Below are 25,408 nucleotides of genomic sequence, written 5' to 3'. Positions count from 1 at the left end.
ATTCAAAGGGAAGCTCAAAACGCACCTCTACAATCTTGCATTTGGAGTGTGAAAACAACAGATGCGTAGTGAAGACTACTCTGTTTGCTTGTGCTTTTCTTATTACATTATACATTCCCACTATGTACTTTTCCGTTCTAATTCACTATTCTGTCAGTTGTAGCGTGCTGCGGGTGCTGGACTGGATGCCTGGACTCTCCTCATGGATAACCGGCCAGAACCCCATCACCTTTTTAAATATGATGTACATGTATTTACCTGTATGCCAATTGTGGCACCCATTGCACTCCTGACCATCCCTGGAAGAAGGGATCCCCTACACTGCGTTTCTTCTCAAGATTTCTTCCTTGCTGATTCAAGGGAGTTTTTTCTTGCCCGTGTGGGGGCATGGGTAAAGGGGGGTGTCACAAATATTTGGCCTGTTAAGCCCTTTGAGACTGTAATGGTGATTAAGGGCTATACAAATAAAATTGAATTGAATTGAATTGAGTATTCCCCCAGACCGTGGTCTAAACAATATTATTCACGAGTTATAATCAACCCCTACACATCAATATTAATGATAACCCATTAAATACGGTATGATTGTCAGAGATGTCATGGCAACGTCCGCTCGCGACACTGGACTTGCGAGGCATCGATGCGGACGTTCATTCACATAGCCAAAAACAAGAGAATAGATGGCTAGATAAAATAAACATCAAGACATACAATTCTAAAAAGAACAGATGAAGCAGCTACCATTTTTTTCCTTCGCGGTTTGCCTACAGAGCAGTGCACCTGCATTTAATATATCCGTGTATTGAAACAATTTCTCAGTATCAAAGGTGAAAGTAGAAACGGGTGGCCAAAAGCTGTCATATTGTTAGTTATCACAGACAATTTTAAGTAGAAACGGGTGGCCAAAAGCTGCATTTGTTAGTTATCACAGACAATTTTCAACAATGAATGATCTGTACGGAGCTCCATAAGGGACATTAGGGAGAACGCTCCCGGACAGAACCTTAGTTTGGAAGTCGTGCTTAGTGACACGACAAATAGCCTACTTCCAATTGAAATACAAAATTTAGAAAATAGGCCTACGTGTCCCTGATCACGTTTCAATAGATTAAATAACGTGACAGTGTCACGTATCTTCGTGAGACCAGGTTTGAGCGTGTGCATGGGTTGAATTGCGTGTGTCTCACGCCGAATGCATGAGACATGAGAGCCTTGTACTTACGTGACACAAACCAGCACCGCAAACGTCTTCTCCCGCTTGAGATGACGTCTTTCTTTATAGGTTCATGGGTCTGATGAACCGATTTCCCATGCTGATATCTCCGGAGATTCTCGGGCATCTTCGACAATTTGGCTATAGATTGTCTCATTACACGCTAAATAATATAATTATAGCCTAATTATATATATAGCCTATATATATATATATATATATATATATATATATATATTTATACAATGGGGGACCTAAATCCAGCGATCTGATTGGTTCCCAACTGTTGTATAAAGAGCGTATACATAACTGCTATGACGCCCGATCATTTTGTGAAAGTATCACTCCGCGCCTTGAAGAGGAAACCGTTACAAAGTATCGTAAGAAACTTTATCACACGGAGATTTAGCTTGACCATGGAGGAGGGGATTCACCAGCGGGGAAATATACCCTTCGACCTCCGGGAAGGCCTCACAACCGATGAGTGGCTTCGGCAGCTTTCCCCGGAAAAAGAGCAAAATAATTCACGGCACGCAGAGCTAAGAAAAGAGGAAGTCGACCAATTAGAAAAAGAGCGAAACGAGTTTAACACCGTCAAGCAAACGAGGTGGGCAGTAAAATGCTTAGAAGAGTGGTGTGCTGCCAAAGATGTTGATATAAACTTTGCCACAATCTCAAAGGAGCGCTTAAATTGCATTTTAAGAGATTTTTATGCAACTGTCAGAAACGGAAAAGGGCAAACCTACGGATTAAGCAGTTTCATCGGTCTCCGGGCTGGCATCAACCGCTACATTAACGACCCACCGCTCAGTTTGTCCTGGTGTCTCATCAAAAACACAGACTTCACTACCAGCAACAATGTCTTCACTGGCGTGGTAAAAACTATGAGGAAGAAGGGACTAGACACCACAGTCCACCACTTGGCGATTTGTGAAGAAGACTTAAATGCCATGAAGAAATCACTTGATCCTGGCACAGCGGGGGGGCTTGTGGACAAAGTTTGGTTTGACGTTCAACTGCACTTCGGGCGGAGGGGAACCGAGGGCAATCGACAGCTGAAACCGTCCTCTTTCGCCGTGAAATCTGACGAAAATGGTCTAAAATATGCCACACTAACGTTCAACGAACATACTAAGAACCACAATGATCCTCAAGGGAAAAATAGGGAGAACACAAGAGGGTTCATGTATCAACTGCCAGGCGACCCTCTCTGCCCCGTCTCGTCTCTCCTCAAATACATCTCTCATCTACCTCCAGACGCAGAAGTATTTTATGTCCACCCGAGAAAAAATATTATCTACGGTGCTGATGAAGTTTGGTAAGTAAAATAAATGGTGACCATATTTTTCAAGGCTATGACTAGATTATGATAAAAACTAAAAACGTATTTACTGTGTTGCAGGTACACTCGAGAGCCAATGGGTGTAAATCACCTCGCTAAAATGTTGCCGAAAATATGCAAGCAGGCCGGGACACGGAGATACACCAACCACTGCCTCCGCAGCACCACTATCCAGATGCAAGTCCGAAACCTCTCTCCAGAGCTACTGGAAACCGAAACTTGGGGACCGGAGAAAGTGGAGCAACATCATCGCCGACGCCGCAGCACACACAACCACACTTAAAAAAATTAAAACCACTGATGTCGGACAATTTTTCAATAGTTGCACGATCAACGGCAACATACAAATTAATATAAACGAATAGGCAAATAGTAGCCTATAAACTTGTTTAGTGTCTAAGTTAAAATGTTAATTATTGTAAATAAATTGTCAAACTGTATTTTTACTAGTGTGTGTGTGTGAAGTCATTTTGCCATAATTTTAACAGTTGTATAAAAGCAATAGCACAGTTCACTGAAGTCTAAAATCGGCGAGTGAACTGCTCCATAGGATAAATTGCCGGCGAACCGCTCTATCGGAGCCTTCTCTCGGAGGGACGCTAAAGTGTGTTGCATAGCGACCGTCGATGCATAGCGGCAGCCAGGAGGGACTACTTTTTTGTATTCTTTAACAAAACGGCTACTTTGACTTTCTTTGTTTCTTTTTAAATGTAGTGTGTCTATGACTTTCGTTTCGCCATAACAGTAACCATTGTATAAAAGCAATAGATCACTTCAGTCAGTGGTATGTGCTCACATTATACCACTGTGTAGGGGGTCGCCGGCCCTCCGCTGCGCGTCGGGGCCGGACAACGCCCCTTAACAGTGGTATAATGAGCACATACCACAGCCTGGCGGGATCTATTGCTTAAATATATATATAGGCAATATATATATATATATAGGCAATATATATAATTAGGCAATATATATATATATATATATATATATATATATATATATATATATATATATATATAGCATTTGTGGTTTTGGCATAAACATAACTAGGGTGCACTGTACTATCTGAGAACACCCTTTCTGAAGCCTCTCTCTCGCACTCTCTCTCTGTCCCTCCCTCTCTCTCTTTCTCTCTCTCTCTCGTAGCGTTTTGTGGAGCACGTTAATTGTCTGAGAACACTCCCATTCAGAATGCATTGGTTTACATTTCGTTTTGTGTAGCACGAAAAAAGTCGGACTATCGTGCTCTGGAACACGCTTCAATAGATTAACGTTCGTGCGCATGAGCACGAAATCGCGTGATACCGGGTTGGTTTGTGCATGCAGTGTCATTAGATGAGTGCTGCATGCAGCGCTCAACTATTGTTCTACATAAGTTTTATTCTGGCTTGCTTTCTTTATTATTCTCTAGAAACTTTGGGACCTATCCCCTTCCTACATTTTTCACCAAGAGACTCCATTCAAATTTTAAACTATTCAGAATAGCTTGGAATCGCTCGCTTCTTTTCAGATTTTTTTAAAATGCTTTGCTTTTTAAGATATTCTACTTTAAATTATTATCTTTTTTTTTAACATGGGAGTCAGTGGGAGGACGGCAGAGCTGTCCTCTGGTACTTCAAACTGTTTAAGACCATAGGCGTAATTTACGGGGGGGTTAGAGGGGTTATAACCCCCTCAATAATCAGATCCAGCTAATATAACCCCCTCAATATCATCACACATAATTCAGATGAACAAAAAAATGAAATATTCTGAATTAATACCTTGTTTGTTTTCTTTATTAATTTAATTTGTCAGCAAGATAGTATCATGTTTTGATAATCTGTAATGTACCCCCCCCCCCCCCAGCCCACCGACTACTTGGTATTACCCGAACTATTTCGCAAGGTCGCTGGGATGAATAGTAAGAGAAGACTAATGCTAACTGTACATGAATGGATATGAAAAGGACACTGAAAGGCAGCCAGGGCCAGACAACAATTTTTAATTGTTGGTCGTCAACGGAGCCAAAAGCCAAAAGGAGTAAAGATCCTGACGATAAGGAGGTAAATACCCGTATTGTTAAGTTAGGTGTTATCATCCACTCTATATTTTTTCACTACCTGGATAGTTTACGCCTCCATTTAAAGTGGAGAGGGACCTTCACTTTCCCCATACAAACCCTCAGAATAAAGAGGTATCAGTGGAGAAACAAAATAATTTTCGATTGAGAGCATAATTTCACATTCAAACAGTATCGTTGGTGTGCTATGTGCAGTAAAACCAGACGATCTGAATAATTCCTGATTCATGCCAGATATTTATTTCCCGCTTTGTAAGAGCTAGCTAGCTAACTATGTGAACTTTATATGATTAGCATAGGCTACGTTGTAATGGCAGCGATAGACGTCCTCAAACTAAGATTCTAGAACCCACTGCCTCAAACGTACTCGGTTACGGGTGGGTAAAATGCAATGTGAGTACAGAGACCAAATGTTTGTCCAAAAATCCTCTGAGGCAGAGAGGAGCTTTAGTGCTCTTCGACGATTAAAAACTTGGTTACGCACAAGTATGTCACAGCAGAGGCTGAACCATGTTGCAGTGTGCAACATCCATCAGGACAAATTGGACCTCTTAACTAAGAAGTCAATTTGTGCACAGTTCATTTCTTTTACACCAAGACGCAAACAGGTGTTTGGTGCTTTTATGTGAAATGCTTTTATACTTCTTTTGTATTTACCTGCTTTTGTTTAGATGTTGATAGTTTGAGCTGGTGATGCCCGACAATATGTTTATTGAATTGTGCATTTGTATTGAATTGTGTGAATTTGCTGGATGTAGGTGTCAATAATACAGTGATGCAATTGATTAATCTTTAAGTTCTTGCGTGTTTTTTTCATAAGATAGACACACACAAAATCAATTAAGTGGAAGCTGCCACTGCTGACTAATGCTTAAACACTGAATTTTACTACTGTGTCATTATGGCATAAATAGTCAAAAAGAAGCCAAAATCAGTCAAGGTATCGCAATGTATTTCTAATACAGGAACGGCAAATTGGCATGTTACCTTTTACACAAGAAGATGATTGATTAAATAAATAAATAAATATGCCGCGAGTTTAACCCCCCCAATGGTAGACCCAAAGTTACGCCCTTGGTAGCCTATAACTATAAATGTATCTATTTTTGTTTTTGTTTTTCTGTTTCGGGTTTAAAAACCAACACACAAACACAAATAAAAGTCTGTTTATTTGTTTATTCCTTTTGCCCTTTTTCCGATTCAAAACCAAATCAGAAAAACCAAAGAACGACTCTGTTAATTGTTTTTTCTGATTTTGTTTTAAATCGGAATATTCAAAGAACGAACCATACATGGATTGACGTCTATCCGTGTATGGTTCGTTCTTTGAATATTCCGATATTCCGACTGTCCAATTATATTTAGCCTTAGTTATGGCCGCACTTGAACCATATGGGGATTTTATTCGTGAACTATTTGACAATGGAAAGACACACGACGAGATCAGTCCCGCTCTAAAGCAATCTGGCGCACCGAAGTGCTCCGTTATGACGGTGAGGAGGTTCTGTGTGGAGCACAATCTTCAAAGAAGAAATCTAGTTTCTTTCTTCTTCTATGTAGCCTATTGTACAATATGTAGGCTACTTGTCATTTAGATGTATTTTAATGTTTATGACCAGCTAGGTTTCTTAGTAAACAGCCACCTGGAATATCATGGCGATCTTCACCACGGTCATATCGTCCACTCGCAGACTAAGTCGCCGGCTCCCACGGAAAACAATAAAGCTGGCCATTGTAGAATGTGAGACTCAATGGGAAGTTTGAAACGTCTTTATATGTATTTTTTTAAAACCACGTGCCCTTTTCCCGGCATTCATTGTGGTTTTATCTAAATATCACACAAACAAAACAAGCAACTGGAATATTCAGTATTCCCATTTTGATTTAAAAAACTGAAAAATGCAGTTTATTTGTTTATTCCTTTATTCCTTTTGCCCTTTTTCCGTTTCCAAACCAAATCAGAAAAACCAAAAAACGACTCTGTTATTTGGTTTTTCAGATTTTGTTTTAAATCGGAATATTCAAAGAACGAACCATACACGGATTGACGTCCATTGTTTACTTCAGTGTTTTTAAAAATGCCGGTCTTCGTTGGTCTTCCTGTTTATGAAGGTAAGGATAACCCATGGACATATTATAAAATGGACAACGGATTCCAAAATGGCGCCCATTCATTCCTATCTAAACTCATGTGCCGTGTTCCTATATCCATACTTCCATGAGTACACTTAAACGAAGTACACTATCCGCACTCACTAAGTGCGCTAATTTTCAGATGTCAGTGTTGTTCCAAAACGAATACTCCGTGGTGCACTAACCGGAAATTACGATCACGACTGCCGCCGCGGCTCCTCCCCCGCAATAAAACATCCCGCTTTGAACGGTGAACTCTTTACGCCTAGTAGCTATAAAAAGCTATAAAAACTACAAAATGACTACAAAATTAATGTAGGCTATGTGGAAAATGCGCCGACGTTGGCTCAGCCTGGCCCTGCCCTCTTCCGCTACGTAGCTAAGATGGCTGCCGTTGAGTACGAAAAGTGTACATCGCCATACACTTCGCGATTTGACCGTTTTGAGTACACCATCCGGGGTCCTTTCAGTACACTTATTTTCGCCCGATCTGAATCGGAACACCCTACGTACTCAAACTTATGCTAGCAAGTAGGGATAGCATGGATATTGGAACACGGCAATGGACATATTATAAAATGGACAACGGATTCCAAAATGACGCCCATTCATTCCTATGTAAACTGCTCAATGGCGCAGGGCAACATCAAGGAGAGATATGCTTCCGCATCATGGTCCATAGCCACGCCCTACTGTTCTTTTTTTTTAGCATTGTTAGCATTGTAGCATCATAAGCGAGAGGTCTGGGCCCCGTTTCCCGAAAGCATCTTTAGCCTAAGTGGATCGCAGAGTGGGTCGTACGAGCATCGTACAGTTTTCACACCGTTTCCCGAAAGCATCTTTGGTAACGAACCTCTTAAAAACGCTCACGAGTCACGAGTAGCTAACGAGTGCTCCAGGGTACTCGTAGGACGCTAAGAGCCTCGTTAGCCTACTATAGCCTCAGTGGCGTAACCAGCGGACATTCCTAGTATTGGATGCGTTTTATTATAACACATTGGTAATGGTGTATCACGTGCGTCTGAGCCTAATGTGGGCCATTATGTTCTTAGTTTGAGAGTCCAGGAAATGTTTGAGCAGGCAGGGCACTTAAAATGTGTGAGAGAAAGTGGGGGGGATTTGTGCGGACTGACAAAGGCTACTCATAAAACGTAGCCTAAAATAATGTAATGTAATAATGTGAAATAAAAAAATAATAAAAATATTAATCATAAAAATATAAAAAAAAATGCAAAGGAGCAGGCAAAAGGCTGGGATATGGTGGGGATTGGTCACGTTGACGGGAATGTTTAGTGACATGTGGGAGGGTGGAGGGGGTTAAAAAAAAGTCTCAATCACTCTTCGACGTGCATGAAAACCAGCCGCGTAGTTATGAGGGAGGCCGTCCTCACACCGATCTTCCTCGTCGTCATCGTCCTCAATGTCCTCCGGTTCAACCAAAGCTACCCCAGCCTTAGCTGCAATGTTGTGCAACATAGCTGTCACACATATCACAGCGCATGACTTGGCCGGCGAAAACTGGAGCCCTCCGCTGGACTTGTGAAGGCATCTAAAGCGCAACTTCCACCTCCCGATCGTGCGCTCAGGATTAGGACTGATATATATGTCGGCCTAGGCTTAATCAATTGTGTTTTAATATCTTTAGCATTCATATTATTGCAATCTATTCTTTTCGTAGGCTACTCTGCGGTTGGCCTTGATGGGGAGATATTTTAACCCTTTTCAACCCCATTTTCCTCCGACATTCCTGCGTCTCCCCCTGCGTCATAGCCCGTTTCAGCACCATGTCAGTGGACAGGTACAATCCTACGTTCGTCTTGAGTGCAGCGAATGCGCGTTCACGTTAAGAGGAGTTTCGGGAAACGCTCCAAAGAAATTATCGATGGTTCGAAAGATCCACCTATCGAACCATCTTACGAGCGAAGATCCATCGATATCGGGAAACGGGGCCCTGAGCGATCGCAGTCGCATTGTTTACCGACCATGGAAGTACAGGTTACAAACCCGATGGTTCTCTATATGTTTAACAATTATTATTTTTGATTAGTTTGCCCCTTTTTGACTTTATAAGAAAAGCACCTTGTATATACCTTTTTGAATGTTAAAACAGAAATCATAATTACCACTCGTTTTTTAATCTATTTATTTTTCTGAAACGAGAATCAAATGCCCAATATATACACAGACCCATCAGCTGGTGTACCCAGGGAACTCACAAGGTGTTAGGAAGCAAAGGAGTCTGAAATGACCCCACATGGTATCATGGACCTATTATGTGTGGGTGCAATAAATAAGACAGATATGATGGTGCCAGCCCCACGTCAGGTTTCAAAAATAAGTAGGCCTAATACTGAAACTGAATCTGAAACTTGATCCTGAAATGTATTCAACATGAAATATTGTACAGGGAGAGGGCTGTGGCCGCAATCGATGGAGGAGGCAGTCAGGTGTGCAGGAAGACAACAACAGGAGTATGATGGACAGGGATCTGACATGGACAGGGAATTCTTTTATTAAAATATTCAGAGGAAATCAGGCCTACTGTAGGCCTATGTTAATAAGATTAAAGATGTCTAGGATAGTATCAACGATAACTGTAAATGGCAGGTGTACTTTGCTTTTGATGGAGCCATAATGTTACATTAATAAAAAGCATTTTATTGATGGGCACCTTTCAGGCCACTTAAGCACACCTTACATGTATAATTAATAAAAGATTAAAAACACTTGGGTGGAGCGTGTTTGTCACTTATGTGAAAGAGCTGGAAAGAGCTGGAGTAACGGAATAAGATGCAGCTGGGCAGGGCGCTGAGAGGTGATGCATGTAAGTACAGGAGCATGATGGACTGGGATCTGATGAGGAAACAACGATTTTCTAACTTAAGATATAATATACTCTGAAGTTTCCAGTTTCTGCAAACAGAAGAGAAGGGGTTTAGTTAAAGGGACACTGTGTAAAAATTACTCCCATCTAGTGGTACAATTGTATATTGCATTCAAACTAATAGTGCTCGCTTGTCCAAAAACTACGGTGGGCAGTATGTGCCAAGAAGCTGTGACATGACACCTACTAGGCTACCTCATCGAGTCATTCGAGTGATGATGAGGTTCGTATCCTAATCAACGCATTGTAATCCGTTGATTTCAACAATGTAACAGTATTCTAAATACCAACAATTTACATTGTAACGTACGGAATCAAATCAAAATCAAATCAAATCAAATTTATTGTCATTTTGTTGATTGAACAACAAAACGAGAAGGCGTTTCTCACGGATCAAGATCAACATACATTTCAAACAAACAAACAAACAAACGTCCCAATGATGAATAAATAAATAAATAATAAATAAATAATAAATAAAGTCCAGTGAGAAGATCTGGGACGCTGGTGCATTGAGCATCCTGACAGCTTGAGGTAGGAAGCTGTTCCGCAGCCTGGTGGTGGAGCATCTTAAGCTGCGATAGCGTTTCTTGGAGGGTAGGAGCTGAAAGAAGCTGTTCAGTTTGTTTACGTCCACCCCGTCTCTGCTGCTTCCTCCTCCGGGCAGTTCCGGGCACGGTGTCACAGTGTCCGTTAGTATCCTGTGTTTGCGTAGTATCTCCAGATGCCAGCGAATGCCAGTGATGTTACTCGCTCTCAATGTCCTAATGTTTAATATTGTTTCCCTGTCATAAACTACGTTCGTAGGAAGTCTCACACTCAAACATTCAATCTCAATCTCACAGATCTCAAGAGGGGCCGCTGCGACTGTACGCGCCGCCAGTTAGTCGCCCTGGCAAAGAGTTTACTTCCTCGTCTCCTATCCTGTTCCTAATTCCTCCTCTCGATCTTCTTTTCCTCCGTATTGTCTTCTTTATCAGAGTTGTTGGTATGAAATCCAGTTGTTCGGGTGATAAATCAACTGTCTGGCAAGCGAGTTGAAGCTCCAGAAGGTCCGCTCTAGCGTAAGTGCGTCTTGGTGGATTTGGATACGTGTGACCCCAGCAGAGAATAAACCTCCATAACTTGATGAAGAATGGCTTTTGAATTCCTCCAACGCATTTGACAGTATCCATAAGTCATAAGAATATTGTCATGATTTAAACTCGACAAAAATATGAAAAAGTAAATTAAATATGTAATAAAGTAGCCTGCTGTATGTAGCCTGCGGTATTGCGTTCGCTTTACCGCACCGTTGTAACGAAAAGAGAGCTGAGCCGCAAGGCAAAGCTCTCGATCTACCGGTCGATCTTCGTTCCTATCCTCACCTATGGTCATGAGGGCTGGGTGATGACCGAAAGGACGAGATCGCGGGTACAAGCGGCCGAGATGAGTTTTCTCAGAAGGGTGGCTGGCGTCTCCCTTAGGGATAGGGTGAGAAGCTCAGCCATCCGTGAGGAACTCGGATTAGAGCCGCTGCTCCTTTACTTAGAAAGGAGTCAGCTGAGGTGGTTCGGGCATCTGGTAAGGATGCCCACTGGGCGCCTTCCTTGGGAGGTGTTTCAGGCACGTCCAGTGGGGAGGAGACCTCGGGGAAGACCCAGGACTAGGTGGAGAGATTATATCTCAACACTGGCCTGGGAACGCCTCGGGATCCCCCCGTCAGAGCTGGTCAATGTGGCCCGGGAAAGGGAAGTCTGGGGCCCCCTGCTTGAGCTGCTCCCCCCGCGACCCGACCCCGGATAAGCGGATGACGATGAGGATGAGGAGGAAAGTAGCCTTTCAATGACGAGTCGCTCAAACATAGGAGCGCCCATCTCGTTGCCATGGAAAACCATGTTATACATAATAATAATAATAATAATAATACATTTCATTTAGAGGCGCCTTTCAAGACACCCAAGGTCACCTAATACATGCTTACACATCGTCGTTTTTTTTTGGCGTCGATGATTCCTTCTCCTGTGGCGTGGTATAACTATGGTCTTTCAAACAAATGCGGTGCATGTTCAAATTTGCCGGTAAAACTCGTCTCGCTATACTAAGCTCTGTTCCACCGTTACGCTGGCTCAGAGTGAAAACGCGTTTGCAATTCCTGTACGACGTAGTGCTTTTTGACCCTCTCGGCAGCTCATAGACCGGAAGAAAATGGAAGCCTCCATGAAGCTTACCCGTCCTATGTAACCATATTGATATTAATATTAATTATTCTTCGCTCAGGAGGATAAGTGAGATTTTTGGCAGAGATCATTTTACACCAATGAGGACTTATTTATGAATGAATATGTTGATTTGAGGTAATAAATTACTCAAAATATTACATAGTGTCCCTTTAAGGCTTTGTATCATTAATAAGGTAGACTATGACAAACAATCAATAAAAAACAAAAAAATAAAACTAAGTCTTAGTTTAAAGCCCACTCACCACGTCAAGGTGCAGGCCAAGAGTGGGAACATAGAACAAAGAATCACATCACAAACTCAGACAGTCACAACATGAAAAAAACAAAACATAAATACATGAAACATGTACATAATTACACTACGAGACCATAGACCCACATCACAAACTCGGACAGTCACAACATGTAAAAAACATAAAAATACATAATAAACACATTTACATAAATACGAGACCATAAGATATGTTTCGGTTTCTCTTGTTTTATCTTAAAAACAAAATACAAATAACATTAAGAAAAGAAGGGAAGAAAATAAAAGTAATAATAGATAAAGCTAATCTCAGTTAGTGATGGGCATACATTTAAAAGTACAAAAATTACAGAGGTCACTGATCGTATGTGCTGTTCAAAAAGAAATGCACTAATAAACTATGGCTTGTGCTCCGTTATGCAAGCTCCAAGTCTACAATTGAACAATGTCTTTTCGCAGTTTTAAGTGCTTTGTGCCAACTTGTGCTCCGTCATGCAAGCTCCAAGTGTCACACTGCTTAAGAAACAGATTCCTTCCAATTAACAATTTACGAAAAATGCAATCAATAACTTATGTACAAATAAATGGTTACATTTCAACCAGTAACGAACTTGGAGTGGCCTACACACATAAATAATTGTAATACACCAACATTGTTAACTGTCATACATATGTAGCTAAACAAGCAAATAAAAAATTAAATACCTGTTGTGGTGTCAGCAGTCTGCTGTGTTTTCCTCCTCCGGGTCTGCCACTCCTCCTGTCTGTCCCACCTCACACCTGGCCTTCATCTACAATCATGCTCACCTGGTCTTCATCCCCAATCAACCCCCTTCATAAACCCTTGGATTCCCTGCTGTCGGCGCCAAATCGTACTACGCACTACCGTGGTAACTATACGTGCCTGGCTCTTGTGTAACTTGTTACCTCGCTCTCTTTCTCAAGTCTCTTGTTGTTTTTGGACCACATCTAACTTTTGTTCCTCTGCCTGCAGTTACCCGGATCACTCACTCCAGCTCGCCCACCTCGCTCTTCCCCCGGCTCACTCATCCACTACCTGCTTTCCACCTTGTTCAATAAACCCCATTTTATCCCTTCAACATCGTCTCTGTCTGCTCTTGGGTTCAGCATCGTCTACCATATCAATACCAACGCTGAAATGTTAATTAGACTATTAACAATAATATAAAATGATACCGTAATGGACCTGTTCTTTGTCTTTGGATCTTTTGAATAAATGGATGAATCTATGGTGAATCACAATGATCGCAAGCAGAGGACCGTGAGAGTTATTGAGCACCAGCTGAACCAGTCTAAAAATCGGACACGTTAACGGAGCACTGAACTAGGCCCTCTCGGATGCCAAGTCAAAACATTTGTTTCACTATGACTCCTTTCAGTTGCACACACCCCTCCTCAAGCAAAAAATAATTGGAGAGAACGGCTAATAAAACATAATTTTTTTTAGGACATGGCATAAAGATAATTAGGAGTCTTTCATTGATATCCAAACATTTATTGGGGAGACACATTCCTGTTCCCCACTTGTATTGGAGTGAACGGAGATATCTTCTTCTGGGTCCTTTGAATCGAGGGACCCGTCCAATCGAGGGACCCGTCCTATTGCAGCTTAAACAGCTGCAATACCAGGCTTGGCCGCTGAGCACTGGTGGATTGCGGAAGTAGGCACTGTTCCCGGGGGCTTGACGGCGATCCACACTTCGCGATTTGACCGTTTTGAGTACACCATCCGGGTCCTTTCAGTACACTTATTTTCGCCAGGGCCCCGTTTCCCGAAAGCGTCGTTAGCCTAAGTGGATCGTGAAGTGCGTCGAAAGGGCATCGTAGAGTTTTCACCGCGTTTCCCGAAAGCATCGTTGGGAACGAACGTCTTGAAAACGCTCGTAGCTAACGAGTACTCCAGGGGTGCTCGTAGGTACTCGTAGGACGCTAAGAGCATCGTCAGCTATAGCCTCAGTGGCGTCACCATCGGACATTCCGTCTATTGGATGCGTTTTATTAAAACGCATTGCGCCTTTATGTTCTTAGTTTGGTAATTAATAAAGATTATTAATTAATTTATTAATAAAGATGTTAAAATGGCCAAAATAAAACGGGACAGTCCAGAAAATGTTTGCGCAGGCAGGGCACTCAAAATGTGTGAGAGAAAGTGTGGGGATTTGTGCAGACTGACATAGGCTACTCATAAAACGTAGCATAAAATAATGTAAAAAATTAAAAAAATTATAAAAAAGCAAGCAAAGGAGCAGGCAAAAGGCTGGGATATGGTGGGGATTGGTCACGTTGACGGGAATGTTTAGTGACATGTGGGAGGGTGGAGGGGGTTAAAAAAAAGTCTCAATCACTCTTCGACGCGCATGAAAACCAGCCGCGTAGTTATGAGGGAGGCCGTCCTCACACCGATCTTCCTCGTCGTCATCGTCCTCAACATCCTCCGGTTCAAGCAAAGCCACCCCAGCCTTAGCTGCAATGTTGTGCAACATAGCAGTCACACATATCACGGCGCATGACTTGGCCGGCGAAAACTGGAGCCCTCCGCTGGACTTGTGAAGGCATCTAAAGCGCAACTTCCACCTCCCGATCGTGCGCTCAGGATTAGGACTGATATATGTCGGTTTAAGCCTAATCAATTGTGTTTTAATGTCTTTAGCATTCATATAATTGCAGTCTATTTTTTTCGTAGGCTACTCTGCTGTTGTCCTTGATGGGGATATATTTTAACCCTTTTTAACACAATTTTCCTGCGACATTCCAGCGTCTCCCCCTCCTTTCGGAGCCCATTTCAGCACCGTGTCAGTAGACAGTTATAATCCTACGACGTCGTGAGTGCAGCGAATGCGCGTTCACGTTAAGAGGAGTTTCGGGAAACGCGACAAAGAAATTATCGATGGATCGCAAGATCCATCGGGAGAATGATCTTACGAGCGAAGATCCATCGATATCGGGAAACGGGGCCCAGATCTGAATCGGAACGCCCTACGTACTCAAACTTAGGCTAGTAAGCATAGGCGTCGATCACGGGGGATGGGGGGGACATGTCCCCCCCACTATTTGAAATACGAATTTTGTCCCCACCACTTTTAAAAATGTGCAAACCAATTGCGACTGAAAAAATCCCCACATACTCAACCGAAATCGTCGAGTCTAAAATCATGCGATAGGCGCGCACGAAGACATCATTTATTAGATAGGCCTACCTAATAAACCGTTGCAACACACAAGACCGGAACCCATAGCAACGCCGGTAAACAAACCCTGACTCCCGAGAAGCCCAATCCCTATGAGCTCCCCACGCTACGGCCATACGGAGGCGCACAGAGCTTTTGGCCGTGATATTATATATACAATTATATTATATTATATACTATTATATATAGAGCTCCGAGAGTCGCAAACGGCAACAATCACTTTCTCCTCCATGCTGCAGTTCACCCCGGACTGCACTGCACTGAGTTTGACGGTTGAACGCTGATTGGCTGTTACGTTACACATGTCTCTCAGTGGCCACGCTGTTGAACGCTGATTGGTCATCACGCGAAATTCGTGTGAGAGCGAATTTGTCGCGCCACAAATCCTCGTGAATGCGCTCGCCTGTGCACGGCGAAAGTGTGGCGCAACAAATCAAAAAGATTTGCCCGATACGCGTCTATACGTTCACTTTGTATGGGATCTTGTCGCCCCTTTACGTTTGGTGTGAACGCACTGGAGAAGTTTCAAGACAGACAGCCAAAATTGACATTTTTATTCAGAAAATAGCCGGTCCTTTTGCTTCCTATAAAAAGCGTGTTTGTGACACTGGATAACGATATGGATACATCATCTAGCCTGCATGTGGAGGGCCACATAAGGTAAGAAATTGGTTTACGTAAACTTTGCTGCTGGTTCTGTTTGCTCGTGATGACCTGGCCAAAGGTTACCCACGGTCCTAAGCGATTGTGATCTGATTCTGGTTGGTGCTCCAGCTAGTATGCATTGTATATATAGATTGCAGCTAGTAGCAGCTACACACGGTGCGATTGCTATGCCAATGTGGTTATAGTTGTTTTGTCTGATTGAGATATGTGACGACTTGGAGCCTGGTAGGCCTATCCTATCGCATAACCTGTGTGATTATCCTAAACTGTAGGGGATTTTATTTGCGGGCAATTTGCTTATGATGTTGTAACGAGTGAAGTCAACATTGGTCCTTCGCAAGTGTTTACTGGTGGTCAGGATTTGGCAGATGTAAATCTCCTCTGGGCGCTTGTTTTTTTTTTTAATGCAGCATAACATATGCTACCAGCAGCCCTTGCTCGTCTTCAAAAGGCTGATGCTCAGTACCTCGTTTCATTTCGTACCCCCTTCACAGTCTGGCATTGTTTGTCTGGTAAACTTTGTTGATGTCAAGATAAGTGTTAAATTGCCAACACTGTTCTTTGTCCTGTGTGTATTAGTATTACATATCCCGAGCCAATACCCTGGTGTTTCCAACGCCGTTTTGCAAAACAAGCCAAAACACAAACTGTGGTTTTCAACTTTTATTGATCGAATAGGATTTTCAACACCTGACAATACACTGTAGAGCATATTGTAATGCAGCGTTGAATGGATGAATAGCTTACATAAGGGTTCCCAGCACTTTTCAAACCACACTCAAGCGTATGGTTATTGTCCCCACCACTTCTAACCCTTGCTAGTAAGTACGGATAGTATGGATATTGGAACATGGCAGGATTGAGCTGGGCTAGAACGAGAACTGCCTTTACGCCAGGGGCAGGGGGTGGGGTTATCCCAAGCCCCCGGGAACAGTGCATACTAACCGCTTAGTATTACCGAACCGCCTCGCTCTCCCTGCTCGAAGCAAACTCTCTTTTCTTGGGCGTTACATTTACGTTTACATTCAGGGCTTTTAGCAGATGCTTCAATACAGAGCGACTTACAATAAGTACATTTGTCAGAAGAAAGAGGAACGACAATATATATCGCTGTCGGTACAGTAATGCCGCTTTTCCACCGCACATGTAGCTCGACTCGACACGACTCGACACGACACGACTCGACACGGTAGCAGCACGGGTGCTTTTCCACCGCAAATAGTACCTCCTGGACGTGGGCGGGGTCGGCTGCGCGAAAGGGCCGTGACGTATTTGTGTACGCGACGCAAACAACACATACGCAACCCACACATGGACAGAACCCACATAACAACAATGGAGGACATCGATCGCATTACTATTATTAGCTGGCATGTTGAAGAAGTTGGAGAAGTGGAACATGTTGGCTGCGGCGCTGCTATGGATGTTACCAGCATGGTTGCCATGTCGCTCTCGTGACTTCGTCACATTCTCTGGCCAATCAGTCGCCGGCCGTCTGCCGACGTCACCTTTTAGCATCGGCTCAGCTCGCTTGGAACCTAGAGCGAGTAGGTACTAGAAAAAGCAGCCACTTCAGGTACCAGATACCATGGTACCGCGGTGGAAACGCAAAAAATGCGAGCTGAGTCGAGTCGTGTCGAGCTGGTACCATGCAGTGGAAAAGCGGCATAAGGATGTTGATAGAATCAAGTGCCAAGCACTAACATTTGGTAGGTTGTTATATCTCTCTCTCTCTCTCTCTCTCTCTCTCTCTCTCTGTCTCTGTCTCTGTCTGTACGGCAAGGATGTTCATAGAAACAAGGGCCAAACACTAACCATCGCTAGGTTAACCCATCATTCATTGGACACCCATTCACCCGTTCATCCTTTGACACTATAAGGGGAATTAATGTTGAGTGTTAGCGCGTACCTAGGCATTCATCACGATTGACACTGTATTTTGGGAGATTATGCTCTCAAGACTTCGGAGGTTTGTGTCTCGCTGGATCGGACGTGACGCCATTGTTGTATTTTCCAAGCGAATCACAAACCTCGGAAGTCCGTGTAGCGTTCGCGGCGGCGTCCAATCACAGAGGCGTAATCGCAGGGGCGAACACACACACACACACACACACACACTGTTAACGAGGGCACTGGCCTGCCTGTGTAGCTGTAATTAACCTAACGAGCTGCACCTGTGTTCTTCCCGCCACTACACCCCCCTGTAATGAGGGGGCGGAGCTACACCGGCCCTGCTCATTACGGAGCTAACTGCGCTAGTATTCATTAGCTTCGTATTCATTGAGGGCTGGGGGGCTTCGTTGAGCCCAAAAAAGCGCATGTAGACGCATTCTTAAGTTGGCTGTTTTAGCCGATTCTACCAAAACGCTATAAACTTAGAACGATGGGGGCTTGTGTTGTGGTAAAAACTCAATCGCTATTTTAAACCACTTAAAAGGCTAGAAGTAGCCCGACACTTGGTAGTATATAAGGGTCTTAAAATATAAAACAAGGCATTGATAACTTTGGAAGTTCACATTTTATACAAACAATACCATCAGTAGTTCAAGCCATCTTGTCTTTAAGACTCGATAAGTAGATTGGCGAACACAGAGCTTGCGTGTTGCTCACGGATGTCACAAGTTCTGTGTTTGCCAATCTACCTATCGAGTCTTAAAGACGAGATGGTGTCGACGGGTGAACTACTGGTATTGTGTGTATAAAATGTCCTTTTTAATTAACAATCTGTACACTTACAAAGTTATCAATGCCTCGTAAATATGTTAAGACCCTTATTATACTACCAAAGAAGTGTCGGGCTACTTCTAGCAAGTTAAGTGGTTTAAAATAGCAATTTAGTTTATACGATAACACATGCCCCCATCGTTCCAAGTTTTAAGCGTTTTGGTAGAATCAGCTAAAAACAGCCAACTTAAGAATGCGTCTACATGCGCTTTTTTGCTACCAAACTAACATTCCAACTCGTTATCATGCTAAACAAATCCCAGATCCATTTTACACCGGATTTCTCCTTTAAGTGCCAGGATATTCAAACATACATAAGTGCATACATTAATCAAAAATCAAATCAATACAAATTTATTGTCATTTTGTTGATTGAACAACAAAACGAACAAACAAACGTCCCAATGATGAATAAATAAATAAATAATAAATACAGTAAAAAATAAATAAAAAATAGGTTAAATAAAAATTAAGTACCAGGACAAACAAACATACAATAAGTGCATGTAAGTTACAAGGCCTACATCAAAATCTAGCTGAGCCGAAGTTCTCTCCCTGATTTTATCAAGAAGTTCTTCACCTATTTTTATCCTACACTGGACCCAGTAGCCTCGAAACCGCAAGCGCAGCAACCCTCCCTCCATATCACCAGTCCCTTCCCACTGAGGCGTCGTCCTACGAGCAGACATAGGTTTAGATCGCATCATTGCCCTCGTTTCCTGGTCAGGGAGGCCGTCCGACTGAAGAAGGAGGCCTTCCGGGATATGATATCCTGGAGGACTCCTGACTCGGTTGCAGGGTACCGACAGGCTCGAAGGGCTGCAGCGGCTGCCGTGTCGGAGGCTAAGCAGCGGGTGTGGGAGAAGTTCGGAGAGGCCATGGAGAAGGACTTTCGGTCGGCACCAAAGTGTTTCTGGAAGACTATCCGGCACCTCAGGAGGGGGAAACGGGGAACCATCCAAGCTGTGTACAGTAAGGATGGGACTCTGTTGACCTCAACTGAGGAGGTCGTCGGACGTTGGAAGGAACACTTTGAGGAACTCCTGAATCCGAATAACACGCCCTCTATGTTGGAGGCAGAGCTCGAGGTTGATGGTGTTTCGTCGTCAATTTCCCTGGTGGAGGTCACTGAGGTAGTCAAACATCTCCGCAGTGGCAAAGCCCCAGGGATTGATGAGATCCAGCCAGAAATGCTAAAGGCTCTGGGTGTTGAGGGGCTGTCATGGTTGACACGCCTATTCAACATCGCGTGGGAGTCGGGTACAGTGCCAAAGGAGTGGCAAACCGGGGTGGTGGTTCCCCTGTTCAAAAAGGGGGACCAGAGAGTGTGTGCCAATTACCGGGGTATCACACTTCTCAGCCTCCCTGGTAAAGTCTACTCCAAGGTGCTGGAAAGGAGGGTTCGGCCGATCGTCGAACCTCAGATTGAAGAGGAACATTGCGGTTTTCGCCCCGGACGTGGAACTACGGACCAGCTCTTCACTCTCGCAAGGATCCTGGAGGGGGCCTGGGAGTATGCCCATCCGGTCTACATGTGTTTTGTGGATCTGGAGAAGGCGTATGACCGGGTCCCCCGGGAGAAACTGTGGGAGGTGCTGCGGGAGTATGGGGTAAGGGGGTCTATCCTCAGGGCCATCCAATCTTTGTACTCCCAAAGCGAGAGCTGTGTTCGTGTTCTCGGCAGCCAGTCAGTTTCTTTCTCAGTGGGTGCTGGTCTCCGCCAGGGCTGCGCCTTGTCACCAATCCTGTTTGTGATATACATGGACAGGATATCGAGGCGTAGTCGTGGTGGGGAGGGGTTGCAGTTCGGTGGTCTGAGGATCTCGTCACTGCTTTTTGCAGATGATGTGGTCCTCATTGGATCATCGGCCTGTGACCTTCAGCACTCACTGGATCGGCTGGCGGCCGAGTGTGAATCGGCTGGGATGAGGATCAGCACCGCTAAATCTGAGGCCATGACTCTTAGCAGGAAACCGGTGGATTGCTTACTCCGGGTAGGAAATGAGTCCTTAGCCCAAGTGAAGGAGTTCAAGTACCTCGGGGTCTTGTTCGCGAGTGAGGGTACTATGGAGCGTGAGATTGGCCGGAGAATCGGAGCAGCGGGGGCGGTATTGCGTTCGCATTACCGCACCGTTGTAACGAAAAGAGAGCTGAGCCGCAAGGCAAAGCTCTCGATCTACCGGTCGATCTTCGTTCCTATCCTCACCTATGGTCATGAGGGCTGGGTGATGACCGAAAGGACGAGATCGCGGGTACAAGCGGCCGAGATGAGTTTTCTCAGAAGGGTGGCTGGCGTCTCCCTTAGGGATAAGGTGAGAAGCTCAGCCATCCGTGAGGAACTCGGATTAGAGCCGCTGCTCCTTTACTTAGAAAGGAGTCAGCTGAGGTGGTTCGGGCATCTGGTAAGGATGCCCACTGGGCGCCTTCCTTGGGAGGTGTTTCAGGCACGTCCAGTGGGGAGGAGACCTCGGGGAAGACCCAGGACTAGGTGGAGAGATTATATCTCAACACTGGCCTGGGAACGCCTCGGGATCCCCCCGTCAGAGCTGGTCAATGTGGCCCGGGAAAGGGAAGTCTGGGGCCCCCTGCTTGAGCTGCTCCCCCCGCGACCCGACCCCGGATAAGCGGATGACGATGAGGATGAGGATGAGGGCATTGCCCTCGTTTAGCTAAGACCGCCGCACCTGTGCCTAAGCACCCGTTGAACTCACCATATGTGGTCTGGGCCGGTGCACTGGCACATTAATTCAAAACACAGTAACGCAGAGGTTAGCTGTCATGACAGCTTTGTTTACCCCACCGTGACACCTCTGTGGAAACCGTCTCTGCTCGGCTGCGACTCAGCGGCTCTGTAATGAGATTACCGCGGTGACACAACCACAGCGATGGTGATCTTCTGCATGTCTTCTATTTCTTGCTTCTCTAACAAGTGGCCACTCAAAGCGCTTTTTCAATACTCACATTCACCCATTCATTCACCCATTCCCACACCGACGGCGGAGTCGACCCCTCAGGGCGACAGCCAGCTGGTCAGGAGCAGTCAGGGTGAGGCGTCTCGCTCAGGGACACCTCGACACTCAGCTAGGAACTAGCAACCCCCAGGTTACCAGTCAACCCAGTTCACCTCCTGAGCCACATGCCGCCTCATCTCTGGTGTATACAAGGGGAATGGGTTAACCTAGTCATTGTTAGTGCTTGGCACTTGGTTCTATGAACATCCTTACTGTACCGACAGCGATCTATTGTTGTTTATTTTTCTTCTGACAAATGGACGTATTGTCGCTTACTGTAAAAATGTGAGTTTGTACCTTTGGGGTTGGGCTCAGAAGTACTTCCTCCATCAAAAACTAACTTCGGTGAATAATCAATAGTTAGTTTTTACGTCTTTAGTCGCAAGGGGAGGTGGAAATTGCAAAAGGAAAAGAGGTAAAGGTCACGTCTTCTGTGTTTTCGTAGCCTTTTAAAGACGGCCTCTGGACTGAGTTCTTATTTTCTTTAAAGCGAAGTCGACGCTGTCGTGTCATTTCACGGTTTGTGTTTTCCTTCCGTCAGCTATCCCCGACACACAGAGAAAAATAATTGTACTTGAAAAAAAACAAGGTAAAATAACTGATTTGCGTTAATTTATTCATAAGCTTACTGTGTGAGTGTTGCTAATCCAATAGCTCCTTGATTGATCTGTAGTTTACTGAAGATAATTATGTTGATTTGGGTCTAGAATTTACATCCATTGTGGATGGAGATTTGGAGGTGATAGTGTATTATAATATATATCTTTATGACGCCACAGACTGTGTCAAGCAGGGACAATGCAAGACTTTTTTTAAACCCTATACACATCTCATGTAAACATACTACCGACATAACTTTTCCCACATGATTGATTTTACTTACAAAAGTACATAAAAACACATTTTCCCCACAACAACCAAACTGTTGTACACGGTGGTAAGCGGTTAGTTTACACGGCTTTCAATATGGCGGCATTAATATTCGTGAGACAGCTGCATGGACAACTCCTTCGGGACGAGAGTAATTTCAGCGAGGAGGGCGGAGAGCGTTCTGATGCAACGTCGTGGCAACCTTTCAGTATTCCAGGTGTGCAGGCCCCAAACATACTTCTGCACCTCACATCGCTCGCGCTGAGGACGACGGTGACCTCTCCTTGACCTTTTGCATACCATGTGTTTGCTAGAATGGGTGGTGGTTGCTGGATTTCCCTAACCACACATCTTTTACACACCAACACACAACTTAACTACACATCTACTACACACACGCATACACACACCTATTCCACGCACGCACACAGACACCTTTATTTTACACATAGACAGACAGACACACGGACACACACATAAACACACACCCTAACAGACACACACACACACACACATACACACACACACACAAACACACGCACACATATAATCCTCTGGAAAACCGCCACCATCATGTTGGTATTTTAATAAACCCACATTCACCTAATCGACTTAATGTCATCACCTGTTTTTAATCCTGTTTGGTGTTCGTTCAAAAGGAGCCACCAATAACACCTTGCTAATTGGAGCGTCCTTTAAAAACAAGTGGTGTTGAAAGACGTTTGGCCCGCGACCGGCAGTCCCCAACACGCCACCCCGTGATTGAGTGTTTATGTCTCGCCGTATCCTCCTCCAATCACAGAGGAGAGATTCCACCGCTGTTTAACCAGTGACTCATCCAGCTGCCTTTATTAAAATATGTAGAATGGCTGCAGTCATGGGGGAGGGGAAGGTGGAGGGAGGGGGAGAGAGAGTAACGGATGGAAGGAGGGAGGGAGGGAAAGAGAGGGAGGGAGGGAGAGAGGAGAGAGAGAGAGAGGGATGAAGGGAGGGATGAAGGGTGGGAGGGAGGGAGGAAAGGAGGGAAAGAGAGGGAGGAAGGGGGGGGCGGAAGGGAGAGAAAGTGGGTAAGGGAAGGAGGAAGGGATGGAGAGAGGGTGGGAGGAAGAAGCGAGGGAGGAAGAAGGGATTGAGGGAGAGAGGGAGGAAGGGAGGGAGAAAAGCAGGGGGAGGGAAGGAAGGAGGGAGGGAGGAGGCAATGCAGAGTCATAGATGAATTCTGAACAAGTGAGTCTTGAGTCTTTTGCGGACGTGATATGTGCACCTTTACGATGATGTTGTCGTATCAGTGTGGGCTTTTATTGTAATCCTCTCCATTAATCAGCCCTGTCTCGTCTCTGAGTGTAAACACTGCGCTCCGGGGTCAGATTTAATGAACGTGGGGTAATTTATAACCAAGCAGCGCAAACGTCGTTCACGTCGGTGCTTGTTTGTTAAAATATACACCAACGTTTAAAGGTTTGGGGTCACAAAAAAACACACACACGGAAACACACACACACACATGGAAACACACAGAAACACACACCACACACAGAAACACACACGCACACACAGAAACACACACATAGACACTGTGGCATCCCGCCCCGTAAGCCTCGGCCCGGACCAGCCCGAGGGTTGGTCTTGGACGGCGTGTACCGCCGTCACCCACCAGACGGCGACCGAGAGCAGCCCTTTCGCCTCCCCAATCAGGGTGATTGGTGGACACCTGGCCGGTGGCAGAGGAGATATAAAAGGGCTGACACTTGGACAGCACGGAACAGCACGGGAGGAAGAAGGAAGCGCTCGGGTCCACGTGCAGCTAGAGGCCCACGGAGGCCCTAGAGACCGCGAGTGCCTTGGTTGACTAAAGTTGACTGTTAATAAATGCCCGCAATGGCTTTAACCTTCACCAAACGCGTCGTTTGTACCGGTAACCCGGCTCATTTAAGGAGCGGGTTGCCACATATGGTGGAGAATGCAGGCATGAAGATCCCACTACAACCCCCCGGTAAAGTACCCCACCAATTCGGTATGCCGAACCCGGTCGGGACAGACGCCGCCGGCGCCGCGAGAGACGCCGCCGGCGCCGCCAGGGACGCCGCTGCCGCCGCGAGGGACGCCGCCGCCGCCAGGGACGCCGCCGCCGCCGCGAGGGACGCCGCCGCCGCCGCCAGGGACGCCGCCGCCGCCGCCAGGGACGACGCCGCCGCCGCCAGGGCCGCCGCTGCCGCCGCCAGGGACGCCGCCGCAAGGGACGACGCCGCCGCCGCGGGAGAGAAGGCCGCAGCGCGAGGCCGGGACGGGGCTGCGCCGCCGGCCGGCGCGGACGTGCGGACGGGTCGGCCCTGTATGCTGGCGACCTGCTGGGCGCAGGGGACATCTGGTAGTCCGACCATCCCGGCGAGGGTTATGAACCAGGACACGCAGGCCATGGTGGACACCGGCAGCGTGGTCACCCTCCTCCGCCCCGACTTGGCGGGAGGGAGGGAGGGGAAACCCATCGAGGTGGCCTGCGTGCACGGGGACATACGGTCCTATAAGACCTGCCATGTGGTCGTACGGACACCACAAGGGGTGTTTACGGCACGGGCGGGGATTGTGCCCCACCTCCCGGTTCCGCTCCTAATTGGGATGGACTGCCCGATTGTCCGTCGGCTTTGGGACTCGACGCTGGAGTCCCGGGGCAGGAGAGGTGTGGTCGCCACCGCGGCAGGAGAGGCAGCCGCCGCCGGCACAGCGGGAGACGAGGCGGCGGGAGACGAGGCGGCGGGAGACGAGGCGGCGGGAGACGAGGCGGCGGGAGACGAGGCGGCGGGAGACGAAGCGGCCGGAGACGA

The 25,408-nt window shown here is 45.7% G+C and overlaps 1 protein-coding gene across 1 annotated transcript; it reads left to right on the top strand.

The window, feature by feature from the left end:
• The first annotated feature begins 1,407 nt into the window (after positions 1 to 1,407).
• Positions 1,408 to 3,890, top strand: LOC132461148 (uncharacterized). Its single transcript, XM_060056194.1, has 3 exons — positions 1,408 to 2,531; positions 2,616 to 2,736; positions 3,882 to 3,890. The coding sequence occupies exons 1-3, from the start codon at positions 1,528 to 1,530 to the stop codon at positions 3,888 to 3,890; spliced, it is 1,134 nt and encodes a 377-aa protein (XP_059912177.1). The 5' UTR covers positions 1,408 to 1,527.
• The last annotated feature ends 21,518 nt before the right edge of the window (positions 3,891 to 25,408 follow it).

The sequence above is a fragment of the Gadus macrocephalus genome, chromosome 7 (assembly GCF_031168955.1).
Source record: "Gadus macrocephalus chromosome 7, ASM3116895v1".
Taxonomy (NCBI): Eukaryota; Metazoa; Chordata; class Actinopteri; order Gadiformes; family Gadidae; genus Gadus; species Gadus macrocephalus.
This window is presented reverse-complemented; position numbering and strand designations above follow the sequence as displayed.